Source organism: Pipistrellus hanaki (genome assembly GCF_964339955.1).
Source record: "Pipistrellus hanaki genome assembly, chromosome: 4".
In the NCBI taxonomy this organism is placed as follows: Eukaryota; Metazoa; Chordata; class Mammalia; order Chiroptera; family Vespertilionidae; genus Pipistrellus; species Pipistrellus hanaki.
The window spans coordinates 89,805,758-89,819,021 of record NC_140506.1 but is presented as its reverse complement, the minus strand read 5'-3'; the positions used below and the strand labels follow the sequence as shown (position 1 = coordinate 89,819,021).

The 13,264-nt window shown below is 50.3% G+C and overlaps 1 protein-coding gene across 1 annotated transcript in view; it reads right to left on the bottom strand.

The window, feature by feature from the left end:
* Positions 1 to 822: 822 nt before the first annotated feature.
* Positions 823 to 13,264, bottom strand: part of NLRC3 (NLR family CARD domain containing 3) — a 32,725-nt gene continuing 20,283 nt past the window's right edge. Inside the window, exons 10-20 of the mRNA XM_084882277.1 lie at positions 12,253 to 12,336; positions 11,579 to 11,662; positions 10,555 to 10,638; positions 9,985 to 10,068; positions 9,359 to 9,442; positions 8,765 to 8,848; positions 6,360 to 6,443; positions 5,873 to 5,956; positions 4,574 to 4,657; positions 3,342 to 3,425; positions 823 to 2,803 (exon numbers count right to left, since the gene is read on the bottom strand). Of these exons, the coding sequence (XP_084738403.1) occupies positions 2,713 to 2,803; positions 3,342 to 3,425; positions 4,574 to 4,657; positions 5,873 to 5,956; positions 6,360 to 6,443; positions 8,765 to 8,848; positions 9,359 to 9,442; positions 9,985 to 10,068; positions 10,555 to 10,638; positions 11,579 to 11,662; positions 12,253 to 12,336 (931 nt within the window). The 3' untranslated portion in view covers positions 823 to 2,712. The remainder of the gene's footprint in view (positions 2,804 to 3,341; positions 3,426 to 4,573; positions 4,658 to 5,872; positions 5,957 to 6,359; positions 6,444 to 8,764; positions 8,849 to 9,358; positions 9,443 to 9,984; positions 10,069 to 10,554; positions 10,639 to 11,578; positions 11,663 to 12,252; positions 12,337 to 13,264) is intronic.

Sequence of the window (13,264 nt, the reverse complement as noted above, 5' to 3'; positions counted from 1 at the left end):
TATGCACCTCTATGTTCATAGCAGCACAATCTACAATAGCCAGAATTTGGAAACAGCCTAGGTGCCCGTCAGCAGATGATTGGATCCAAAAACTATGGTACATCTACACAATGGAATACTATGCTGCCATAAAAAAGAAGGAATTCTCATCATTTGCAGCAACCTGGCTGGAATTGGAGAACATCATGCTGAGTGAAATAAGCCAATCAATGAAAGAGAAACACCACATGACCTCACTCATTTGTGGATGATAAAGAACATTATAAACTGATGAACCAAGAGACAGATATAGAGACAGTAAAGCAACAGGCAGACTGTCAAATTACAGTGGGGAGGGGAGGAAGATCTGGGGGAGATAATAGATCAACCGAAGGACTTGTGTACATGCATATAAGTACAACCAATGGACATAAAACTCTGGGGAGGGAGGATATGTATGGGAGGGAGGGAGGGGGGCAAAAAAAATCAATAAAATATATTAAAAAATAATAAAAATTTTAAAAAAAGGAAAAAAAATTATCAGGCATAATGAGAAAAATCAAGAAATAACCCATAAATGAATGATAGGTGATAGAGTTAGTAGAAAAGAACATTCTTTCAATTATATATTCAGTGTATTCAGGTGGTAGAGGAAATCATGAGCATATTAAGGACAGACACGGAAGATATAAAGTAAGCCTCAAACAAAACTTCTAGAGAGTAAAAAAATGAGATGAAACTAAACAAACTGAGATGAGAGCAGTCAGACACTGCAGAAGAAAACATTACTGATCGTGAAGACAGCAATAGAGACTGTACAGAATGAAAAACAAGACACCCCACTGTCCTGGTATCAATTTATTGCCTCAGCTCCAAATTCACCTTTTGGCCTTCTCTGTTGTAACAATGCTTTTCTTTTTTTTGTAATATCTCTCCTTTATCAGCCAGCAAGATGTTGGGTGTTGCACGTAGAGGGTGCTGGAGAGACTTTGGAGAAAGTCAGGGCTTTCCTTCCAATGAGAGGATGGCTTGCTCTTTGAAGTCCATGAACAGCACTCTTTTTCTCCACTGCTTCGGCCCCTGAGGTTTCTCTGGTGCTAGGTTCCTGCATGGCACAGTTTGCTTCAAAATTTAGCTACTGCAACTCTTGTTCTGATGAGTTCTCAATTCAGCCAGAAACAGTGCAAACCAAAAGACAGTATATAGCATCTTGAAAGTACTGAAAGAAAAAACTGTCAGTAACCAGCAAAAATATCTTTTCAAAAAAGTAATCCAATAAATACCACACATGACCCATGTTCAAATGTCCCCAATTACCAAATAATGTTCTTTATGGCTGGTTTCCCCCCCTCCAGTCTAGGATCCAGTCAGAGATCTTAAGTTACGTCTCTTGAATCTCCTTCCATTTAAAACGGTCCCAAGTCTTTTGGATTTTTCATGGCATTGACATTTTTTTAAGAGGTCAGGCTAGTTTTTTCCTTTTTTTGCAGAATGCTTCTCAATTCTGATTTTGTCAGATTATTCCTTCGTGATTAGATTCAGGTAAACCTTTTTGGCAAAAATACTACATCAGCGATATGTCCTTCTCAGTGCATCACATCAGGGCCGCTGATGTCCATTTGTCCCATTATTGGTGACATTAAGTTTAATCACTTAAGGCAACATTTATAAAATTCTGTAAGGTACCTTTAGATACCCTTTGTGGGGTGATGTTTTGAGACTATGTGAATATCTTCTTCCCCAATTGGCTTTCATCCAGGGTTTTAGTGTCCATTGAGTCTTGCCTGAATACTCATTTTGAAAGAAACATTAGGAACAACAGTGCTTCCTGTCCAAATTTTAAAACGACAATTACTCTATAATCTTTGTAAGCATTTCCCTTGGTTATTTAATTGATGAGAGTTATGGTGTCCATTTAGGATCTTTTCCCTTTCAGCACAGACATCTGAGGGAAGCTATGCCACATGGAAACTGAGCTTGCCTTGCCTTCAGAGGGAAATTGTAGTCAGAGTAATAATAATTATTAGAAGCCCAATAATAACATTATTATTAATATTATTGAACATGCTATTGATAACTAGTATACCAGATTCCTAATAACATATGCCAGACATAATCCATGCCTGTAAGAGATTTTGTGATGGATTTAAAAAATGGGAAAAACTTTGGGAAAGTTTTTCCTTCTGTATCCAGAATTCTATAATTAAAACATTTATATCTCTTTATAAAAATCCCACATCTTTCATATATCTCTAAGGATCATAGCCCTGAAACTTTCTTCTTGAGAAAGGAGAGGTCCCCTCTGTCACCAATGCCAAACTGATACTCAGTTCCCTGGAATATGTCAACTCATTTCAGAGGGAGGGGGATGATTTTTAACCAGATGAGTGGAAAAGTAGTAATTTTTAAAGTTGGGGGCACATGAGGACCTCAAGGCCAGCTTCTTACTTGCTGAGCTTTAAGGTGTAAGTCCTGGGTCTCTCGGTGGAAGACCCTTTCTCTGTCCCAGACCAGAGTGTCCATCTCACGCCTGCCGAGACTGACCCTGGACTTGAAGAGGCGCTCACCACCTCCTCTGGCAGCACCTCCCGCCTCTGCAGTGCGCCAGCTCTCCTGCAGGGCGGCATCATTCCCGGGTAACAGGAGATCGCCCTGGAAAGCGGTCTTTTGTTTGGAGGCTTCCGGCTGCATCTCTGCCATCCTCCTGCCCGGTCCACCAGGAACTTGCTGTGCTCACATTTCAACAGTGCACGAGGGAGCATTTGTCTTGATAGTTTCCGAGATCATTCTGGCACCTGATTCCCCAATGTGATTTCCCTGGAGACTAGAGAAAGAGTAGGACAAATTGAGAAATTGGCTGAAGGGCTAGGCTACAGTTTCTCTCTAGTAAAGAGCAGAAGGTCACTACGTAAGATGCAGAACTCTGGGTGAAACCCTTGTGCTTCCAGGGTCTCTCCCATGGACAAGGCTCTGAGCGGCTTTCTTTTAAAAAAATATATTTTATTAATTTTTCACAGAGAAGAAGGGAGAGAGCCAGAGAGCTAGAAACATCGATGAGAGAGATAACATCGACCAGCTGCCTCCTGCACACCCCCCACTGGGATTGTGCCCGCAACCAATGTACATGCCCTTGACCGGAATCGAACCCGGGAACTTTCGGTCTGCAGGCTGATGCTATAGCCACTGAGCCAAACCGGTTTCGGCAGAGTGGCTTTCTTTTATGTTGAGTTTTTCCCCAGAGCTGCTGAGGGGCCTGGGAGTCCACTGGCTCTGAAAGTCAGGCAGCAGGTAGGGCCTGACCTGGGAGCAGTTCTAAGGGTGAGAATGGCAGGACAGGGCAGAGACTGCCAAAACCCACTCACTTGATATGCTGGATCCCGTGGTTTCCAGACAGTGCCGTGGCGATGCATATCATCCCATCCATCCCCAAGGAATTCTCTTGAAGACTAGGAAGAGAAAGAATGGAGACACCAGAGTGAGCCACTCAGGGCAGAACACACCTCTGAAAGCACACTGCATTATCTTGTGGGATAGTTCTGGAACTGATTTGTCCACAGGTGCCATAGCAACAGCAAGGTGGGCGTTTAATTCTGAGACGAGTTTATGAGAAGCCAGGTTGTACCATCTTAGTGCCATGGAGATTATAAGACCAAAAATGCTGATGTTAAGTGATTTACCTCTGACCTCTGCTAGGCAAAATGAACAAACTCATCCATAATATAGACTACTAGAGGCCCAGTATATGAAAATTCATGCACTGGAGGGTGGGGGTCCCTCAGCCCAGCCTGCCCCCTCTCACAGTCTGGAAGCCCTCAGGGGTAGGAGGCAACCTAGTGATCAGGGGAAAGCGGCACACATCACACCTCTGCTGCTGCCACTGCTGGCAGTTCAAGCCTTGGCCAGGCCTAGGCAGCTGGGCGGCCACTATCCAAGGCTTGTTTGTGCCTCTGGCTTGCCCTTGATGACTGGGGAGCTGAGGGGACTGGGGGACTCTGAAGGCAGGTGCATGGAGTGGCCAGGCCTGCCTGGGGGTGGGCCCAGCCTTGCTGGGCCTGCCGCCCCAGTGAGGCCGAGTGGACTGGGTGCCGCCATCTTGTGGCTGTGGGCGCCACCATCTTTGAGGGTGGGGAAGTCAATTAGCATATTCCCTCCTTATTGGCTGTGGGTGCTGCCATCTTTTGTGATGGCATGACGGTCAATTAGCATATTCCTTCTTTACTAGATAAAATAGTAACCAGAACAGTCTGAACTATTTCTTTTCTTTTTAAAAAAAATATATTTATTGATTTTTTTACAGAGAGGAAGAGAGAGGGATAGAGAGTTAGAAACATCAATGAGGGAGAAATATCAATCAGCTACCTCTTGCACAATCCCTACTGGAAATGTGCCTGCAACCAAGGTACATGCCCTTGACTGGAATTGAACCAATAGGCCAATGCTCTATCTACTGAGCCAAACCAATTTCGGCCAATCTGAACTATTTCTATTCAGAGGGAAGCAGCTACAGAGAAAATCAAGAGCATCTTATCCCCTGGGGAGGTTCCAGCACAGAAGTCCTCTGCTCTGGGGGTGCAGACAGGGCTCGACAACTTACTTGAGTCTTCGGAGGCTTGAGTTGACCTTCAGAGCATTTGCCAGGGCTTTGGCTCCAGCCACCCCAATGGCGTTTCCTCTTAAGCTGTAAAAAAAAAGACAGGCCATGGACATGGCCAGTGTTCTCAGTGCTCAGAGTGTTGGCCTGTGCACTGAAAGGTTGTAGGTTTGATTCCCCATTAGGGGCGCATACCGGGTTGCAGGTTCATCCTGGCCCCAGTTGGGGCACATGTGGGAGGCAACCAATCGATGTCTCTCTCTCTCACATCAATGTTTTTCCCTCTCTTTCACCTCTCTCCCTTTTCCCACTCCCTTCCACTTTCTAAAAATCAATGGGTGTGTGTGGGGGAGATACCCTTGGTGAGGGTTTAAAAATAAAGAAAGAAAAGACAGGAAATGTAAGGCACATGATAGGTGAGAGGTGAAAATGATGTTTCTTCAGATGAGTATGGGCTCCTGGTTAGAGGCAGTGTGGACTCAGCAGCCACGGGGAGTTAGGTTGCTCCTTCCTTACTCTCAAGCCAAAATGGTCTTTGGCTTCGGGGAGCAAGAAGGACACACTCGAGGGGTGAGCGAGCCCAACCGGGTGGTTTGTTGGTGCCTTCATTCTCCTTTTACATCCCAAAGGAAGAGCTGGGCTGAGACAGGAGAGGCAGCTCTCCATGCAGCAGTCCCTGTGTGCTCAGCATCACAGAACCCTGGAGCAGGGGTAACCTGGACATGCCTGAAAGCCCCACAGAGCCTGAGGCCACAAACTCCTAGATCTCAAAGGCCAAGACTAGCGGACACAGACCACCCTAGGAACTCCTAAACAAGATCTTGGGACATGTTCAGCCCGGGCAAGACCAAGAAAAGCAGGTATTCCAGAAAAGGAGGTCCAACAGTAGTGACTCCTGGGGAAAAGGGGTGAAGTAGGAATGGGGAAGCTGGGGCATGCTTGATACTTAATTGCTTTGTGCATTTCTTGTAAATTGGTATTTAAAAATATGTATATATATTATTCATTTTTTACAGAGAGGAAGAGAGAGGGATAGAGAGTTAGAAATATCCATGAGAGAGAAACGTCGATCAGTTGCCTCCTGCACACCCCCTACTGGGGATGTGCCCACAACCAAGGTACATGCCCTTCACCAGAATCTAACCTGGGACCCTTCAGTCTGCAGGCCAACGCTCTCTCCACTGAGCCAAACTGGCTAGGGCAAATTGGTGTGTTTTTCCCCCCTCCTCCATATCTATTCATTTGAATCAACAGTTTGGTTTCTTTGGGCAAGAGACTTTAGCCGGAGGCTGGAATACTTACTCGAGAATCTCCAGGGTTCTGTTCACAGCCAGGGCCTCCCCCAGTGCCTGAGCCCCCGGCGCACCAATGGAGGCCACCTGGAGACTAAGAGGAAGGAGATGCTGTCAGTGTAGTCAGGCCAGACAGGCTGGGCTCTCCAGCCCTCACACCTGCCCTGGGCCCAGCTTCCATTCACAGTCACCCTTCATTTTCACCACCCTTGACTTACGGTTGAAAGGGACAAAATAGCACTGACAATGAGCTGTGATCTGTCCAAAGGATACTGCACAGTCTACCTACACAGTTTGTGCTTGGGGCACCTCTAGATACTATGGATATAGGAAATAGAGGTTTGGAGGAGAACACTGCCTGTACCCCTAAATCTTGTTGTAACTGCAGGAGCGAGAGCACAGCTCCCTAGACTGGGAAACAAAAAAATGGTTTTTCATGTGAAAGGAGGGTGAAGGGCTGGCTTCCTGGACTGCCGAGCACGCGCGTCAGGACTTACTAGAGAGCAGTGAGGGCCGTGTTTGCCTTCAGCGCACTGGCCACTGCGCAGGCGCCTTCGTCCCCGATGGCGTTCTCCTGCAAACTGAGCGCAGAGGGTCAGCCTGGGCCGGCTCTCCGGCACGCCGTGCTGAACCTGGACCTCCTGTCTGACTCAGACCACACACCCCGTACACGATACCCCCGGGGTCACCCCCGGCCTCCTAATGAACATGCAGAGGGACGGGGTCTGGGCCATCAGAAGCAAACAAGGAAGCATTGTCAGCACACGGAAGCATTGTCAGCAAGCGCGTGAGACAGAAAGTGTGCTTTTCGAAGCCAGCTAGAACACTGGGAGCCCTCTGACCCCGGCCATTCGTGCTAGCGTGCAGTAATAATTTAACAGACGTTTGAGTCTATACTGTGCACTAGCAAGGCCGATTCCACCTTTTTGGAACTCAGGTGAGAAGACATGGTTAAATGAGCAGTCACTGCAGGCCAGTCTTTCCCAAACTTCTCTCATGATGAGAAGCACCTGGTGGAGTTGTTAAACTACAGATTCCTGAATCCCAACTAATTAGTGCTAAACTAGAATTTTGGGGAACATATAGATAAAATTGTATTTTACCTATATGTTCCCCAAAATTGTATTTTACCTATATGTTCCCCAAAATTCTAGTTTAGCACTTCTTAGTTGGGATTCAGGAATCTGTAGTTTAACAACTCCACCAGGTGCTTCTCATCATGAGAGGAGTGTGGGAAACACTGCTGTAGGCTATGCACAGGCTGCAGTGTGGTCCCAGAGGCTGCCCAGAGAAACAGGCCTAAACCAAACCCAAAGGATGGGAGATGGGAGGGGGCCTCGCACCTCTAAAGAACCCAAAGACATTGAGCCAAGTCTCTCGAGAGCGAGACGAGGCTGAGGAAACATTAAGGAAGCCGGTGTCCGGGGGCCCTAGAAGCCGTGCTAAAGGTCGGACTTCACCCGGCAGGCCCTGGGCAGCACTGACGCTTCTCACCAGGACAGGGACAGATTGCATTTTGAAAAGATGCTGGCTAGTCGTGGATTGCCTGGATGTGGAGGCTGCTGCAGTGGTGCAGGTGAGTGATGCTGGTGGCCATGGGGGTGGGACACTGGGAAGAGAATCCACAGGACTTGGATATGAATCAGTAGGACTTGGACAAGAGCAAGGATGATATTTCTACTTTTCACGGTTGGTTGGCTGGGTCTAGTCATAAGATGGGGGACCAAGAAGCAGGCTTGTGTGTGTGTGTGTGTGTGGGGGGGTGTCATTCAGGCAATCTGAAGTACCATTGAGACACCCAAAGGGAAGTGCGGAATGAGGAGTAGACACAGGGTCTGGAGCTCAGGAGAGAGGATGGGATATAGCTGTGGGGCCTTAAGGACGTCAAAGCCTGGGAGAGGAGAGCTTCCAGAAGAGAGATCGCACCTTCAGGGGAAGGTGGCCTGGGGTAGAACCCTGAGGAACACAAGTATGTCAGAGTCAAACAGAACTAGCCAGAGAGGGAAGCTGAGAGAGACGTAGTCAGCGTCAAAAGGAGATGAAACTCAAAAGGTTACCATCTGACCCAGCAAGTCCATTCCCAGGTGTATCCACAAGAGGACTGAAAGCATACACAGAAACATGTACATGGATGTTCACAGCAGCATTATTCGTAATAACAAAAATGTGGAACCAAGCCCTATCCGGTTTGGCTCAATGGATAGAGTGTTGGCCTGCAGACTGAAGGGTCCCGGGTTCCATTCCAGTCAAGGGCACATGCCTGGGTTTCTGGCTCAATCCCCAGCATGGGGTGTGCAGGAGGCAGCCAATCAATGATTCTCTCATCATTAATGATTCAATCTCTCTCTCCCTCTCCCTTCCTCTCTCTGAAATCAAGAAAAAAAAATTTTTTTAAGTGGAAACAACCCAAATGTCGCACAACAGATGAAAGTCTTATCCAGACAGTGGAACACTATTCAGCCACGAAAAGGAATGAAGTACTGACACATGCCACAACGTAGATGAACCTTGAAAACATATTAAATGAAAGCTGCCAGTCACGAAAGACCACATATTGTATCATTCCACTTATAGAAATGTCAAGAATGGGTGAATCCATAGAGGTGGTAAATGAGTGGTTGCCCGGAATAGGGCAGAAGGGGGAGTGACCACTGATGAGTCTGAGCTTTCTTAGTGGGCGATAGAAGCGTTCTCAATTTAGTGAGTTGCACGACTGTGACTATACTAGACACCGGTGAATGATGTACCTCAATAAAGCTGTTAGATATTTTTAAAAGCAGATGAGGATGGAAACATGCCTGCTGGCCTTAGGACAGAGGAGGCTGTGTGCTGAGGGCGTGAGCCTGAGCTTGGCGGGCCCTGGGGTTTCAGAGGCCTCTGCCCCCGTGGAGTCCCCACTTACTCGAGGCAGATGAGGCTCTGGTTGAACTGTAGTGCTTGTCCCAGGGCCTTGGCGGCACCGGCCTGGATGAAGTTCCACTGCAGGCTAGGCAGACACGGACCACGTGACCACGTGGCCCAGAGCAGAGCCCAGGAAGTCCTGGGCTCCAGGAAGAGGGGCTTCTCCCAGGAGAACTGACACCAGGGGATGGAGTCCCTGCGGGGTGTGTTCTAGAGGGACCACTGATGGGCAGAGCTCCTGCCACCCTCCCCAGCCTTAGTCCCAAGGAGTAACGTTTACTCCCTGGTCAGGGGTGGGTACGGGGACAGGCTCAAATAGGACTCCAGGTGGTCCCTGCCTAAAGCAGGGGCACAGAGGCACAGCGGGGTTACCCACCTCCCACCCCATTGGTCTCTCTGTGGCTCAACCTCAGGAAGCAGAGCAGGGAGGGGGCAGGGCTGGTGGCCCTGCGAGTGACCACCTGCAGCCTGCCTGAGGCCCCAGAGGCCATGTGGGACCTGCCCAGAGCTGGCTTTGGTCTCCTGCTTCACCTGGTTTAGGGGAGCCCCCAGCCTTGGGCAGGGGATGAGGTAGGTGGGGGCCTTGGGGACTCACTGAAGGGACATGAGGGCGTGGTTTTCTCTCACTGCCATGGCGATGGCCTGGGCCCCCTGGTCATGGAGGAGGTTGGCTGTCAGGCTGGAAGGAGAGGAACAGGGGCAAGTGAGCGGAAGCTGACCATGGCGTGCCCTGTCCTTGCTCCCCGGGGAATCCAGACCAAGGACTGCATCGGCCCGCAGGATAGCCTAGCGCACGCTGTGGAGCACTTGCATGTGCCCTGGGCTGTTGTAACAGATCTGACGCCCCCAGGGGGAGGGGCCCAAGCTCAGCTCAGTGAGGTTCCATGTCGGGGCACCCACCAGGAGGAGGCAGAGGACTCCCTCCTGATTCCTGTGCTGTGCTGCCCCCGCCATGTGGCCCCTTCCTCATGCCCGTCCATAGCAAAGGGCTGAGGGCCGGGGAGCAGGCAGAGATGTAATTTATGACATGACAGTGGGGGGCTTGTGTCAGCATCACCACCAGGGGCCAGGTCTCCTGGCTACCTCCTCCCAGCCACGTCCTTCTTCAGCCTTTTATAATGGCAAGAGTGACAGGGCCCATCCGTCTCTGGGCTTTGCATAGGTGAGGCCCTGGCATACAGGAGCCTTAGAAAGCCCAGCCTCCCCTACCCCCTCACATACTCCAGGTTCTTCAGGGTGCTGTTGGTGCAGAGAGCTCGAGCCAGATCCTGGGCTCCCTCTGGGCTGATGGAGTTTTCTCGAAGGCTGGAGAAAGAGAAGACCCTGAGCTGCGGACCCAGGCAGAGGAGGCCTCAGGGGGAGGCCAGCCCAGGTGTCCAGGTTTTTAGACCCAGAGAAACCTCCTGTGGGACCTGACTTCCTGAGCGGTCACGTGGTGTGTGCCCCCAGAGAGCCCCGGTTCTGGTGGCAGCGAAGCGTCTCCCTTTAGGACTTACCTGGAGGACAGTCTAGCAGGAAGAGGATAAGGCAGTGGGACCTCGGAGCTGTGAGGGGCAGGCATGGGTGCTTGGGTGCCATGTGTATATGGGCAGGGAGCAGCAGAACTGGCCAGCGGAGGGCCACAGCTGCCCTGCCCTCCCAAGAGCAAGGTGAAGTGCAGGCTGCCAGCTCCAGGACCAAGCCGCCCGGCCAAGGGGGAATGTGGACTTCCCAGCTCCAGCCTTTCCTTCCCAGTCCCTTCGGACCCCTGACCAAAGGGACACCTGGTTGGAGAGGGAAGCTGGCACTTACTTGAGGCTGAGGAGGGTTCGGTTGGCGCAGAGGGCACCCATCAGCGCGGCCACCCCGCTGTCACTGATGGAATTGCTCTGCAGGCTGAAGACAGAGGAGAGGGCACATTTAGCGTGGCTGTCTCAGGACTCGGAGGGAGCCATCAGTCCAGCCGAAACACTAAGCTCGACAGGGAGCTGGGGGGTACCTGAGGCAGGTGCCATGCCACATTGTGTTTTCTTCATCATCCCTCTTTCCTCTCTCATCCCCACAGTCCAGCCCCTGCTAGGTCAGGGCAGTTTGACTCTGCTTTGGTTTGGTGGCTCCAAAAGGCATTAGAAGAGGGGGCATGTGCTGAAACCGGTTTGGCTCAGTGGATAGAGCGTCAGCCTGTGGACTCAAGGGGCCCAGGTTCGATTCCGGTCAAGGGCATGCACCTTGGTTGCGGGCACATCCCCAGTAGGGGGTGTGCAGGAGGCAGCTGGTTGATGTCTTTCTCTCATCAATGTTTCTCTCTATCCTTTTCCCTTCCTCTCTGTAAAAAATCAATATATATATATATATATATATATATATATATATATATATGGAGAGAGAGAGAGAGAGAGAGAGAGAGAGAGAGAGAGAGAGAGAGAGAAGAGGGGGCATGTGCTGAGTCTGCAGCCCCCAGAGACAGTGGCACAGTTGAGTCTCCCCCGTGTGGGAGCAGTGCCAAGCTCCCCGCCCCCCCCCCCCAAAAGCCACTGCTGCTGACCCTTTCTTTAGCTTCCCGCTCCAACTTCTAAAGGGCTTTCAGTGCTTGTTGTCACCCTGAAAACACCACCCCCTACTGTCCAGGGAAATGGAGCGGGTGTGGTAGGATGACACAGGTGGGGTAGGCATGGAGGGAGACGCTGAGATCGTAGCATGCCCAGAGTTGGGGGTTGGTTGGGTTCTGGCAGGGAAGTGGACCTGACTGACAGCCCTCCTTCCAGGACCCACCCACCTCCTGGATAGGAAACCCTCTGCCCACAGCCACCGCTGGAGGGTGGTCAGACAGACTCACTCCAGACTCTCCAGGCCCTGGTTCACCTGCAGGGCCTCGGCCAGGGCCTTGGCACCTCCATCGCCAATGCTATTACTGGAGAACCTGTAAGAGACGGACACGGTGAGCCGGCCTCCTGGGACAGCTGGGCAGGGTGGGCTGTCTCTGTCGTCTCTAGGGTGCCAGCCAGTACAGAGTCTCTCCTGCTGGAGGCTGGTTGGCAGTGATCTCTGTACGTGACCTCCTGCTTCCTGTCAGAGATGAAGGTAGCAAAGTCCTTGGCTCCCTGGAGGGGAGCAGGGGCCAGGAGGCAAGACTAACTCTTTAGTGAGAGGTATCTGTGGTATGTTATGTGAAGGTGGCTAGGAAATGCTGCTTTCTTCTGCTAGTCGAGAGGCAGTAAATGTGAGCCTGAAACAGTTGTGGCTCATCAGTCCTGTGAATCTGGATCTCCATTCTCCTGGTCCATTGTTTGGGGTCCAAAGCCAGTTATTCTGCGCCTATACATTTATTCATGCATCCACTCACACACTTACCCATCCACCCACCCATCCATCCACTCAAATACCCTTCCATCCATCCATCCATCCATCCATCCATCCATCCCTCCCTCCCCATGCTCACAATTATTTATGATACGCTGGGCATTGTGTTAGACACTGAGGATACCAATTTGGCCTTTCTGCATTTCTCACATGAGCTCCTTCAGAGTCCTGTTCTGCTTCAGCGCATCTGCCAGGTGCTGGGCTCCCGTGGGCCCGATGGTGTTCTTCTGCAGGCTGTGGGAGAGGAGAGGGGCCCTTTAGCAAAGCTCATCACAGCCATTCCAGGCCAAGAACACTCTGATTCAAGGTGAGAGGCCAGAGACAGCGGAGTGCTGAGTGCCAGCTCCGTGTATCACAGCATGGGGGAGGGGCCTCCAGGAAAGGTCTGCCGATTATTGCCAAAGTGGTGCCAACAGACTGACATTATGTGGAGATGAAGAGGCAAGGGCAGCCAGGCCCTCCTTTGTCAGAAACTGGAAAGCAGTGACCACTAGACACTGATAATATCCAGCAACCTCCTGTGGGGACTTCCACATACAATTACCACCGCCCCTCTGCCCATCCAACCCTCCCAACCCTCCACAGTCTACGTCCATGTAGACCAACCAGCAGCCTTCCTCCCAACCACACAGTCTTCCCTGGGGCAGTCCTTCCTCCACTTGGGTTCCTCTCCTCCAAAAGCTACTTCCTCTTTCATTAAACCTGGAGGAGGGGATGTTACAGGAGAACCTCTGTGCTCATCCCAGAAGGGCAGACAGGCCAGGGCCTTTTCTGTGTGAGGCTAAATGCAATCTAAAAAGAGAATTTCCCCTGGTCCCAAAAGGTAACTTCTCTTATTGTAATTGTAAATTCTTTCCCTGTCCCTTTGAGAAATATGTAAATCTTTCTGTTGTTGTTTTTTGTTAATCCTCATCAGAGGATATTTTTCCCATTACTTTTCAAAGAGAGTGGAAGGAGGAAGACAGAGAAAGAGAGAGAAAGAAAGAAACATTGATGTGAGAGAGACACATCAACTGGTTACCTCCCCCACGTGCCCCAACCAGGGACAACCCAGGCACGTGCCCTTGACTGGGAATCCAACCTGTGACCCTTTGGTGTGTGGGCCGATGCTCTAACCACTGACCAACAAGGGGCAAGAAGTATATAAATCTTTTAAAAAGCT